The sequence below is a fragment of the Eimeria necatrix genome, genomic scaffold, assembly GCF_000499385.1.
Source record: "Eimeria necatrix Houghton genomic scaffold, Enh_scaff3, whole genome shotgun sequence".
Classification (NCBI taxonomy): domain Eukaryota; phylum Apicomplexa; class Conoidasida; order Eucoccidiorida; family Eimeriidae; genus Eimeria; species Eimeria necatrix.
The window spans coordinates 1-12,500 of record NW_013655295.1 but is presented as its reverse complement, the minus strand read 5'-3'; the positions used below and the strand labels follow the sequence as shown (position 1 = coordinate 12,500).

At 51.6% G+C, this 12,500-nt stretch overlaps 2 protein-coding genes across 2 annotated transcripts; one reads left to right on the top strand and one right to left on the bottom strand.

The window, feature by feature from the left end:
- Positions 1-5,145: 5,145 nt before the first annotated feature.
- ENH_00050620 (hypothetical protein, conserved) lies at positions 5,146-8,243 on the top strand (the record flags this gene model as incomplete). Its single annotated transcript, XM_013585222.1, has 3 exons — positions 5,146-5,189; positions 5,444-6,024; positions 7,252-8,243. 3 exons carry the CDS (start codon positions 5,146-5,148, stop codon positions 8,241-8,243), a joined length of 1,617 nt encoding a protein of 538 aa, XP_013440676.1.
- A 3,178-nt stretch (positions 8,244-11,421) lies between these two features.
- Positions 11,422-12,102, bottom strand: ENH_00063840 (hypothetical protein; the record flags this gene model as incomplete). Its single annotated transcript, XM_013585221.1, has 1 exon — positions 11,422-12,102. The coding sequence occupies one exon, from the start codon at positions 12,100-12,102 to the stop codon at positions 11,422-11,424; it is 681 nt and encodes a 226-aa protein (XP_013440675.1).
- Between the last annotated feature and the right edge of the window lie 398 nt (positions 12,103-12,500).

Here is a 12,500-nt window from a genome sequence, read left to right as displayed (position 1 = left end):
ATAAAAAAGAAGTTAAGTTCGAACGCGCAGCAGCAGAAACTCCCGCTGCGCTGCTGCTGCGCCCGGCGCAGCAGCAGGGCTTGGGGCTGGCCGCCGGCAGCCCCGCGGCGGCGAGAAGGTGGAAAAGGCAATTAAATTAATTTTGAAATTAAAATCTTGAATTTAAATTCGAATTTAAATTCAAAATTTAATTCAAATTCAAATTCAAATTCAAATTTCCTCTTTGAATTCCCGCCAAACCCGCGGGACGCCGCCAGCGACGCCGCGCCGCAGGTCTCGCTCGTTCAGAAGATCCAGTTCGTTCTTTGATTCAACTTGAGCTTTTAATTCACATTTTAACCCTTTTATTCCTATTTAAACCTTTTATTTGCATTTAAAACCTTTTTATTCATCTTTTAAATCTTTTAATTCATGTTTTGAGCCTTTTGGTTCATTTTCCCTTGTCTAGTTCCTACGCTGTGCTCAGGTGTACGTACACCTCACGCGAGCACTGCGCGACACCCCGAGGAATTCTTCAAAGAATTTATCATCACTTTTATTTGCGGAATTAATTTTACTTTTGTTGAAGGAATTAATTGCCACTTTTATTCTTTTATATTTCAATAAATATAAAAGAATAAAAGTGGTAAGGCCAGACAATTCAAAAAATGCATGCATGCATATTTCGAATTGAACTCTGCCAGTTTCAAAGAAGCAAAATCAAATTATAAAATAAAAAAGAAATTAAAGAATAAAACAATTCATCTGAATAAATAAAACTGCGCAAATAACCACAACTTAGAGTGCAGTTAGTTTCCAAATGCGAAAAGTTTTACTTCAGAAAAAGCTTTTTCTTTTCTTTGAAGAGTTATTTCGAATTTAACAAAAGAGGAAATCAGCTGTTAATAAAATGGCATTAATGGCAAAGTGTGGGGCCATCGAACGCGCCAATTGCTGCCATAAAAGCTTTCAATTAAAGTGCAATTTCTGGCATTTAGTCCCTTCATATCTCTTCATTTCCATTTATTTTTTGATTTAAGTTACTTGCCTTTTCAAATTCTTTAAATTAAATCAAATGCTACAAAAGAATAAAACAAACTTACATCAAATTAAAGCTCTTGTGCTGCAGCTCATGGGCCCCTTAATAGGACTTCTAAGCTTGCATGCCCAGGGGCCCCCAGGGGTACTACACCCGGGGGCCCCGGGGGCCCCCAAGGGTACTAGACCCTGGGGGCTCCGGGGGCCCTCAAGGGCACTAGACCCTGGGGGCCCCGGGGGCCCCCAAGGGTACTAGACCCTGGGGGCCCCGGGGGCCCCCAAGGGTACTAGACCCTGGGGGCCCCGGGGGCCCCGGGGGCCCCCAAGGGTACTACACCCGGGGGCCCCCAAGGGTACTAGACACAGGGGGCCCCGGGGCCCCCAAAGGGTACTAGACCCTGGGGGCTCCGGGGGCCCCCAAGGGTACTAGACACAGGGCCCCGACTCAACACACAAATTAGTCCTTCTTTTGTTGCCTCAGAGTGCATGCAAAAGTGCCAAAAGTGGTCCATTTGAAGCTCCATTTTGGCTTTTTTTGCGATAAATTATTCCGGAGAATAAAAGAAAAGAAGAAATCTAAAAAGAGGATTAAAAGCTTTTCCGTTTCCCCCAAAAACTGCCAAATAAAAATCAAAAAAGATCTTTTGGGGTTTTGGGTTGAAGGAAAAGACCTGGGAGAAAATGCGAATATTTCATTTTCCAAGACCCAATTAGAATTAACAATAATAGTAATAATAAAAAGATTAATAAAAGTTAAATAAAATGTTTAATTTGTTTGTCGAAGTCACAAAGTGGAACGGAGGCTTTCGTTGTCTGTCTGGCGGTGACTGCGGCGCGAGGTGTCTGTACACCCCATTTTAAGCGGCGTCGGTCTGCACCAGCTGTTCTTCTCTTGGGCGTTATTTAATTTAATTTAAAAAGTGAAAACAAAATAATAATTCAAATTAAAGTAAATAATTTAAAGTAAATAATTTAAATAAAAGAAGTCCGGAAGAGTTCTTCACACTGCAACCATCGCGGGTGCTTCGGTGGGCGCTGCGTCGCTCACTGCGCTGCAGTCCAGTGAGCAGCAATTTCTCCGTTTTTTTCGTTTTTTTATTTTTTATTTTATTTAAAATTAATTTTAAAAGTCAAAATGAACTATTTAAAACGCTTCCAGCCGCCGGGTGTACGTACACCCGACCCCAGCCAGCTCGGGCGCTCGAGGCGGCAACTCCCTCTGCTTCTGGGGCGCAGCGGGCAAATTAGTGGGCGAGAAAGGGCTTAAAGGCATTTAAAAGATTAATTTTTGAATTATTTATTTTTTAAATTCAAAATTTCGCCAAAAAGAATTCAAATAAAGCCATTTGGAGCAGAACTTCGCGTGTGGGGCCGCCAGGTGTCTGTACGTACAATGGAGCCACCGCTGGGGGCCACGCGAGAGCCGCAAAAAGCCATTTCGGCTTTTCTTCGAAACTTTGAAATTTTATTTCCGAAATAAAACCATTTAAAGATCCACAAGGCCAAATGGCCCCAGGGGAGGGCGGAGGGGGCGGCGGGAAGGTCCAGTGGTCACGCCGGTGGTCACGGGGGGCCCCCAAGCAGCAAAGGGAGCTCGGGGGGCCCCAAGGGGGGCCCCAAGGGGGCCCCAAGGGGGGCCCCAAGGGGGGCCCCAAGGGGGGCCCCCAAGTGGTGGGGATCTCGGTGGCGAAGGGGGGGCCCTGGAGATGTGGGGGCCCCCGGAACCGGGGGCAAAGAGCCTAAAAACAGGCGATTGAACTTCTTTTCATGAGAAGAAGTGACTCTTGACTTCAAGAGAACAAAATGACTGAAGAAAGCCCCGCAAGTTCTTCCCAGAAGAGCCCGGGGGGAAATGGGGGAAATTGGCGTTGGTGGCGTTTTTGGGGTGTACGTACACCCCAAGAACGTGTGCAATTATTAGGAGTTTGGCCTTTTAATTTCTCCGCAGAAATGCGGAGAAATTGCGCAACAAAAGGCCCCATTTGCGCAGCTTGGAGCTTGCAATGACTCCCAACTGCTTCTGAAATAAATGCTGAATTCTAATGGATCAAAATGCGAAGTGAAAGGCCTCTTTGAGTGGCCGGTTGCTGGGGTGTACGTACACTGCGCGCGGAGCGTGCGTCGAGTGGCCCGAGGTGAGCGGGGGTTTGCGCGAGTGTTAAAATAAAATGAAATTAAATAAAATAAAGTGAAAATAAACATAATTAAATAATTAAACATAACTACATTAAATTAAATCAAATTAAACGGTTCATTTCGCAAAAAAAGACTGTCTTTCCGTGGAACCTGAGGCGCCGCCCGCCGACAAGCCCGGGACCGGTTCGTGCCAGGCCGATCCAGCCCTTTGGAGATGTTTAATTTGATATTTTAAAACAAATTAATGTTTAAAACATTAAATTTTAAATATATTTCAACTTTAAATCCTTTAAAAAGGCTTTCTTTTCGGATTTCCGCGCAGCAGCTTCGGCAGCCACGCAGCGCTACTTCTCCAGGTGTACGTACACCGCAGCTGCTGAGCAGCACTGAGCAGCAGTTCAGAATTCAATTTGCTTTTTTCATTTATTTAATTCCGCAGCATTTCCACTCTTTTTGCTGGCCTTTTGTGGCTGTTGCGCGGCAGGGAGGGCTAGGCCTCCAGCTAGGGTTTAGGGTATTCAGGAGGGCCAAACACGCGGATTTAGGGTTTAGGGTTTAGGGTTTGGGCCTTCAGGAGGGCCAAACTCGAGGGTTTAGGGTTTAGGGTTTAGAGACTGAGTTGCTGGGGCCTCCAGTGTACAGACACTGCGGGAAACAGCCGTGGCCTTCTAGGGTTTGGGGTATTGAAAAGCAAAAAGAAATTAAAACGAGGGTTTAGGGTTTTGTTTTGCTGCTGCATGCACCTCAGGACTAGGGTTTAGGGTTTAGGGTTTAGAAGGCGGTTTGTCTTGAAAGGGTTTTTAGGCATTGGGCCATTTTGGGTTTCTTTATTTGTCTTGCTGCTCCTTGCTGGCAAAAGATACAATCAGGGAATTAAACTGAGAAGATTTGCTCATTTGCAAGATTCTGCTGCTGCTTCTAGGGCGACGCAAAAGACCTGCTGATCTTCACTTTCTATTTCCTCCTGCAGCTGCTGCTGCTGTTGCGTGCTGCTGCTGCTACTGTCGCGTGCCGCTGCTGCTCCTGTTACGTGCTGCTGCTGCTGCTGCTGCGTGCTGCTGCTGCTGCTGCTGCTGCTGCTGCTGCTGCGTTATTCGGATAAACAAAACTTTAATGGAGGTAAAGAGAACTAAAAGTGCTGCTGGCAATTTGGCTGTTGGGGTGTATGTTTGGAAAATTTATTTTATTTCATTTATTTTTTTTTCTATTTTTTTGGATTTAAAAACTCTGGTTATTATTATTATTACTATTATTATTATTATTACTATTATTATTATTATTATTATTATTATTATTATTATTATTACTATTACTATTATTATATTATTATTATTTATTATTCTGTTTACCTCAGGGCTTATTTTATTTTAAAAGAATAAATCGAAGCAAATTCAAAAAGACAGAAATGCCAATTTGAATTAAAGAGGGGGCGAACAGAGATGCGGGGTGTATCTACCCTGAGGCAGCTGCTGCTGCTCTTGCTGCTGCTGCTCTTGCTGCTCTTGCTGCTGCTGCTGCTGCTGCTGCTGCTACTGCTGCTGCTGCTGCTGCTGCAGTGTGAGGGGTGCTATCAGGAACGGCGCTGCTGCGCTGCTTGGTTAGTACTACAATGAATGAAGGCTCCCAGAATTCATTTGCTTCAGCTCTTGTGCTGCACTGCAGCAGCAGCAGCAGCAGCAGCAGGTGCTGCTGCCGCAGGCTGGTGGTTGTTTTCAAAGCGTTATGGGTTCGCAGGCCGCGAGACCACCTCTAGGGTTTAGGGTTTAGGGTTTAGGGTTTAGGGTTTAGGGTTTAGGGTTTAGGGTTTGAAGGCGCAGTGGAGCAGCTTTGGCTGCGGAAAGGAATCGAAGCAGGCGGGAGGTGGGGAGCGAGGGGCTGGGGTGTACGTACACCCGGCGCGGGGAAGTGGAAAGCGAAAGAAAATAAAAAAAGGAAAAAAAAAAGGAAATTGCAAGTTGAATAGTTGCGGTGTACGTACACCGCGCAGCCCCGATGCACGGGGTGTCACTGCAGCGCTTTCCGGCGGCAGCCGGCGAGTTGGGGAAATCTGCTGCGCATTTTCTTTATTTTGGAGTTTTAAAAAGCTTTAAATGTTAAATTAAACGGCAAAATCTCTTTATTTTCTGGAATGAAGGGGCGGCTTTGCTGGTTTGCGTCTTCGCGAGGCAGCCACATGCGCAGGCGGCTTTCCCCGGCCTGCGCCTCCGCTTTCGCCGCAGGACTCCGCGCAATTCTTTTTCTTTTCTTTTGTCTTTAAATGATTTCCATTTTCGTCCTCAAGCCGCCTCAGATCGGCTGATCTTCCGCAGCTTTCCGGGCGGCGACGCGCGAGCGCCCGCGCAGCAGCAGCAGCAGCGGCAGCAGCAGCAGCAGCAGCAGCAGCAGCAGCAGCGGCTCTTCTTCCGTCCGCGTTCTCCGCTGCAGCCTCAGCCCCTCCAGCCCTGGCCGGCCTTCTGCTGCTCAGCTGCGGGAACGCCCTTAAGGGCGCTGCGTCGAACCCGGCAGCAGCACCAGCAGCAGCAGCAGCAGCAGCAGAAACGGCCGCAGCAAAGGCAGCTAAAGCGACAGCGGCAGCAGCAGCTGCTGCCGCGACCTGCGAAGGAGCGACGCTGCGGGGCAGACGCGTCGAGCAGCAGCAGCAGCAGCAGCAGCAGCAGCGGCTGCAGCAGCGGCTGCAGCAGCAGGGGCAGCAGCAACACCGTTCGCTGCAGCGCCACCAGCAGCACCGCAGCCGCAGCCGCAGCCGCAGGGAGAGCAGTAGAACTCGCGGCACTAGCAGCAGCACTAGCAGCAGCAGCAGCAGCTGCAGCAGCAGCAGCAGCAGCAGCAGCAGCAGCAGCAGCATTTGTTTGGCTATGGATGAATTTTCAGGTCTTAGTTTGCTTTCATTTCTTGCTCGAGGCACTCAAGTATGAACAGCCCTTAGTCTTGGCCGCTTGGTGTTCTTTTCTAGTTGCTTTTTTTGTTAGTCTCGCAGCAGCAGCAGCAGCAGCACAGCAGCAGCAGCAGCAGCAGCAGCAGCAGCAGCAGGGATGTTTGCTTCGCGTTTGGGCGCTGCGCGCCCCACCAGACGGCGAGGCTGCTGCAGGCTGCTGCTGATTTACGCAGCTTTCTTAATTGTCTTTTCCCCTGCGTTTGAAGAGCCTCGCCTTCCTGCTGCTCCTGCTGCTGCTGCTGCTGCTGCTGCTGCTGCTGCTGCTCGCGGCGCTGCTGCTGCTGCTGCAGCTCCGCCGCCGCCTCCCCCGGCACATCCGGGTTTGCTCAGGCGACTAGGACGCAGCATTAGAGGTAAATAAACATAATAAAAATAAATAAAAATAATAAAAATAAATAAAAATAAAAATAAATAAAATAATGATAATAATAATAATAATAATAATAATAATAATAATAACAATACTTATGTTGCATTGTTTGCTGCTGCAGTTTGCTGCTCTCTTCTGCTGCTGCAGTTTGCTACTCTCATGTGCTGCTGCAGTTTGCTGCTCTCTTTTGCTGCTGCAGTTTGCTGCTCTCTTTTGCTGCTCTCTTTTGCTGCTGCAGTTTGCTGCTGCAGTTTGCTGCTGCAGTTTGCTGCTGCAGTTTGCTGCTGCAGTTTGCTGCTGCGTTTTGCTGCTGCGGGTGCTTGGTGTGCGTACACCTGAGGAGGACTGCGCATGCCTGCATTTAAAAACAAAATAAATAAAATAAATAATAAAATAAATAAAATAAAATAATAAAATAAATAAAATAAATAAAATAAATAAATAAAATAAATAAAATAAATAAAATAATAAAGTAAATGGCATTTACTTTTGCTGCTGCTTGCTGCAGACATATTCCGGCGGGGGCCCCCTAAGGGGGCCCCCCCGTCAGCAGCGGGCGGCGCCGCAGCAGCAACAGCTGCTGGCGTTGGTTCGCTGCAGAGCAGCGGGCCTGGAGCAGCAGCAGCAGAAGCAGCAGCAGCAGCAGCAGCAGCAGCAGCAGCAGCAGCAGCAGCAGCAGGTCGTGTTTCGCGCGTGGAGGGTAAGGGCCTAGCAGCCGAAGCAGCGGGCGGCGCAGCGGCGGGCCCCGGGCCGGGCCCGCGGGGCCGCAGCAGCAGCAGCAGCGCAGCAGCAGCAGCAGCAGCAGCAGCAGCAGCAGACCCGGCCAAAGTGGTGTGGCACTCGCTCGGGCTGCCGCACTTCCGCAGCAGCAAAGTGCAAGATGTGCTGGAGCACTGGCATGTGGAAGCAGCAGCAAACTTGCTGGAGTCTTTTCATTTGCAAGAGTTGCTGCGGAGTTACTTGACAGCCCTGGACTGGGCGGGGCAGCTGTTTGCGCAGCAGCAGCAGCAGCAGCAGCAGCTGCAGCAGTTCACGCGGGACACCGTTGCTGCTGCTCTCGACGTGGACGCCTGCAGCAAAAGGCTCCTCTACCTCTCCGCAGTCCCTCTTGTTGCTGCTAAGTCTTCAGAAGCTTTTGATGTCGAAGCAAGAAAGACAAAGACTCTCCATGTCTTGGGAGTCCAGAGTGTGCTGCGGGGCCGTTTGCTGCTGCTGCTGCGGCTGGTCCGCGACAGCAGCAAGTTCCTCTGCAGCGCGCTCACGCAGCAGCACCTCCAGCTGCAGCAGCAGCAGCAGCTGCTGCTGCAGCAGCAGCAGTTCCCCGCGCAGCAGGCGCACTTCCCGCTGCAGCAGCAGCACGAGCTCTCGCTCCCGCTGCAGCAGCAGCAGCAGCAGCAGCAGCAGCAGCAGCAGCAGCAGCTGCTGCTGCTGGGGGCCTCGCCCGCGAAGGTGCTGCTGCCGTTCTCGCGGCTCTCCCGCTACGCCCTGGACTCCCTGGAGTATCTGCTGCAGTACTTCGCTGACTTAGCTGCTGCTGCAGCAGGATCTGCTGTTTTCCCGCTGCTGGTGACCCGCACTTACAGCAGACTCCACCGCAGCCTGCAGACAGCAGGCCAGTTCTTTGCTGCTGCAGTCCACGCCCACAAGATAGCCCTCGCGCTGCAGCAGCAGCTGCAGGCCCTCAAGGACCAGCGCCGCCTCGCTGCTGCTGCCAGCAGCAGCAGCAGCAGCAGCAGCAGCGGGGGGGGTGGGGGCGGGGCTGCTGCGGGCGGCAAGCCGCGCTGAGGGCAAGGGCCTCCTGCTGCTGCTGCTGCTGCGGCGGCGGCGGCGGAGGAGTGTTTGTGCATGCAGGTTGCATGCGCAACTGCATGCGTAAGTGCATGCACTTTTGCATGCAGTCTTCCTCTTTATTTATCCCCTCCAGGCCGCCTCCTTGCTGCAGAACTCCCGCGCTTTTTGAAAGGGAACAGCTGAGAAGGCCTCCTGCTGCTGCTGCTGCTGCTGCTGCTGCTGCTGCTGCTGCTGCTGCTGCGGCGGTGGGGCGGTGGCGCTGCGGTGTACGTACAGCTCAGCTCGGCGCCGAGAGCTGCAGGCGGAAGCAAAAGAGCCTCGAGTTATTTCAAATTATTAAAAATGAAAACTCTTTTCCTTTTAACTTTAATTATTTGGATTTCCGACAAACGCAGCCCCCGCAGCTACCCCTCGAGTGTCTGTACACCCGAACTTAATCTTTTTCCTCCACTCTCCCCTTTCAACTCCTTCACAAAAACAGCAAGCTGGTTCTAAAAAACTAAATTATAAATTAAATAAATAAATAAATAAATAAATAAATAAATAAATAATGAGAGAATACAAATGGGGAGCTGTATCGGCACCAGAAAGACTCTTTTTGCAAAACTCGAAAAGCTGCAAAACCCGAATTCGAGGAATTTGGCGAAAATGGACGAAAAAAGAACCACCAAAGGCCCCCAAAACAAATAAAAATGCAAATAAAGATAATTAATTCTCAAAAAAGACAAAAAATTAAAACTTTTTGCGCTAAAACGAAAGAAAACGAACTGAGGGGCCCCCGAAGCTGCGGTGTACGTACACTGCAGGAAACGCCGCAGTGGCACTTGGCGAAGTCGCAGCCGAAAAAGCGGAAAAATGAGAATTTAAAAGCGAAAAAGGAAATTTAAATACAAATAATAAAAAGAATATCAAAAATATAACTCCAAAGAGGTAATTGGAGCAAAAACGGAAACAAAACTCCAAAAAATCCGAAAAAAAATCAACTTTCCACTTCGGCCATTAATCCGGAATGAAATCTGCAGCAACTTCCCTCAAAAGTATCCCATTTAGAGTTCTTTTGCACTTTTAAAGTGTTCAAAAGTTAGCGAAATTAATTTTAATTGTTTTGTCTTTGAAAATGTCAATTTAATTTAATTTAAATGCCACAAAATGTTAATTTAATTTAATTTAAATGCCACAACTGGCACAAATAGCGGAAAGCCAGGAAGCAAAAGCTCCCGCCGAAGTGCCCCAAACTTTATTTCATTTTAATTCAAAAAAAAGATTTTTAAAAATACAGTTTGCAGCAAATGCTCCACTCGCGGCCCTAAAGCTCTTGCTGCTGCTGCTGCTGCTGCTGCTGCTGCTGCTGCTGCTTTTGGTGCCGTTGCTGCTGCAGCTATTGCTGCTGCATGTGTACTGCTCTTTGTATTCCTACAGCTCGTGCTGCTGCTCCTGCCATTGCTGCTGCAAGAGCTGCAGCTGCTGCAGCTTTTGCTTTCGCTACTGTTCCTGCTATTGTTGCTGCTGCTGCTGCAGCTGCTGCTGCTGCTACTGCTGCACCTATTGCTGCTGCTGCAGCTCTTTCTGCTGCTGCTTCTGCATTAGAAAACGGCTGGCAGTAGTTACGCACAGGACTCGGGCCGGGCCGCTGCTGCTGCATCGCCGGCAGCAGCAGCAGCAGCAGCAGCAGCAGCAGCAGCAGCAAAAGAGCAGCGACAAACAAGAAACAAAAGAGTCAAAAGAACAATTTATAAATTAATCTCCACATTCCATATTATCCCCATCACCGCTGCCCGAAGGCATTGGAGGCGGCGGCATAGAAGGGGCACTAGGAGGGGGTACAGATGGGGGCACGGGGCCCCCAGGGGCCCCCCCAGGGGCCCCCCCAGGGGGCCCCCCCGGGGGCCCCCCCGGGGGCCCCCCCGAGAAGTCGCCCCCGGGGCCTCCCGGGGGCCCCCCGGGGGGCCCCCCTGGGGGGCCCCCAGGGCCCCCCGGCAGGGGGCTCCCAGGTACCCCAGGGGGTACTGCTGGCCACTGGCCTCCCGGTAGAGGCATATAGGGCATTGGGGGCCCCATGGGGGCCCCCCACATGCCTGCAGCAGCAGCAGCAGCAGCAGCAGCAGCAGCAGCAGCAGCAGCAGCAGCGGTTTAGGAGTTTGCGGTCAGGGCGCTGAGGTGAACATGCGACACTGGAAGAAGCAACAGCAGCAACAGGAATGAGAGCAGCAGCAGCAGCGAAGGTAACAGCAGAAGCAACTAAAGCAAGAGCAGCAGCAGCAGCAGCAGCAGCAGCAGCAGCAGCAGCAGCAGCAGAACCTCACCCATCATGGGCATCCCCCTGTCTCCGCCATAGTGCTGCTGCGGCGGCGGGAAGTTCATCATAGGCCACGGCATTCCCCCTGAACAGCAGCAGCAGCAGCAGCAGCAGCAGCAGCAGCAGCAGGATTGTAAAAGTAGCGCTTAAACTGTGGATTTTGCCTCTCAATTACTCCCCGTCTGCCACACTTTCAGGGTTTAGGGTTTAGGGTTTAGGGTTTGGACTCACCCGGCGGCAGGGGCCCCATAGGCATCATCCCCATGGGGGGGCCCCTCATGGGGTTTCCGCCCCAGGGCATATCTCCCATGCCCATGGGGCCCCCCGGGGGGCCCCCGGGGGGCCCCCCTGGGGGCCCCCCGGGGGGCCCCCAGGGGCCCCGGGGGCCCCCCGGGGGCATCCCGTGGGGGCCCCTCCCCATGGGGCCCCCCATGCGGCCTGGCCCCAGCACAATGGGGGGGGAGTGCTGCTGCGGCCCCGGGGGGCCCCCATGGGGCCCCAGGGGGCCCCCCGGGGAGGCCCCTGGGGGCCCCAGGGGGCCCCCCGGGGGCCCCAGGGGGCCCCCAGGGGACATCCCCGGGGGAGGGGTATAGCCCTGGGAACTGGGGGAGGCCCCCATGGGGCTGCCGGGGTAGGGGGGCCCCCCGGGGCCCCCGGGGCCCCCGGGGGCCCCCGGGGGGCCCCCCTGGGGGTGGGTACGGGGCCCGTCGGGGGCCCCCAGACCCGACTTGTCCCCTGTTAGTTCGTCCATCATTCTGCGGTATTCCTGAAGAAGCAAAAGAAGGAAATGTTCAAAAAGAAACTGCATGCATGCATTTGCCTCGATTGCTGCTTAAGTAACGAAATCTTGCATGCGTGACACTTCACAACCAGCAGCTACAGATTAGAGTTTAGACAAATGGAAGGCAACTCGCCGCTGCTGCTGCTGCTGCTGCTGCTGCTGTTTCCGCTGCTGCTGCTGCTGCTGCTGCTACTACCACTACTACTACTGCTGCTGCTGCTGCTGCGGTCACAGCTGCTGCAGCTGCTACTGCTGCAGCTGCTGCTACCACCACTACCACTAGTACTGCTACTGCTGCTGCTGCTGCTGCTGCTGCTGCTGCTGCTGCTGCTGCTGCTCACCATGTCAATTCTGTAGCTGTCTGCGCAGCTGCGCATTGGCGGCCGCATCCCCATAGGCGGCGGAGGGGGGGGCCTCCCTCTTGCTGCTGCTGCTGCTGCTGCTGCTGTTCCTGCTGCTGCTGCTGCTCCGTCGCCCCGCCGCATTTTGCAGTCCATCGTCACGTGGCCCAAGTCCCCACAAATGGCGCAGCGCTGCAGCAGCAAAACGCATGCAAAATGCATGCAAAACGCATGCAAAACGCATGCAAAACGCATGCAGAGTGCATGCAAAACGCATGCAGAGTGCATGCAAAATGCATGCAAAGTGCATGCAAAACGCATGCAAAGTGCATGCAAAACGCATGCAAAATGCATGCAAAGTGCATGCAAAACGCATGCAAAATGCATGCAAAATACGTTAAAAAATGGCCCCAAAGCGCATGCAGATGCAGACATACAAACCCTAAACCCTAAACCCTAAACCCTAAACCCTAAACCCTAAACCCTGGAGGGAAATATATATGCAGCATCTGCGCATGCTTGAAGCTTCTCCTGGAAGATGAAACGCATGCGCTGTTAGAACTGATGGAATAAAATAAATGCAACAAAATAAAATAAAATAAAATAAAATAAAACAATTAAACAATTAAATAATTCAAAATTAATAAAATAAATAACCAAAAAGGACTTAAAAAGCCTCACCACTTCCGGGCGCTTGAAAGGCTGCAAGTCCCTATTGTCCGGACACTCGTGAGCTGTACGTACACCCCAACCCCACACCCCAAACCCTAAACCCCAAACCCCAAACCCCAAACCCCAACCCCCAACCCCCAAACCCTAAACCCAAACTAGGG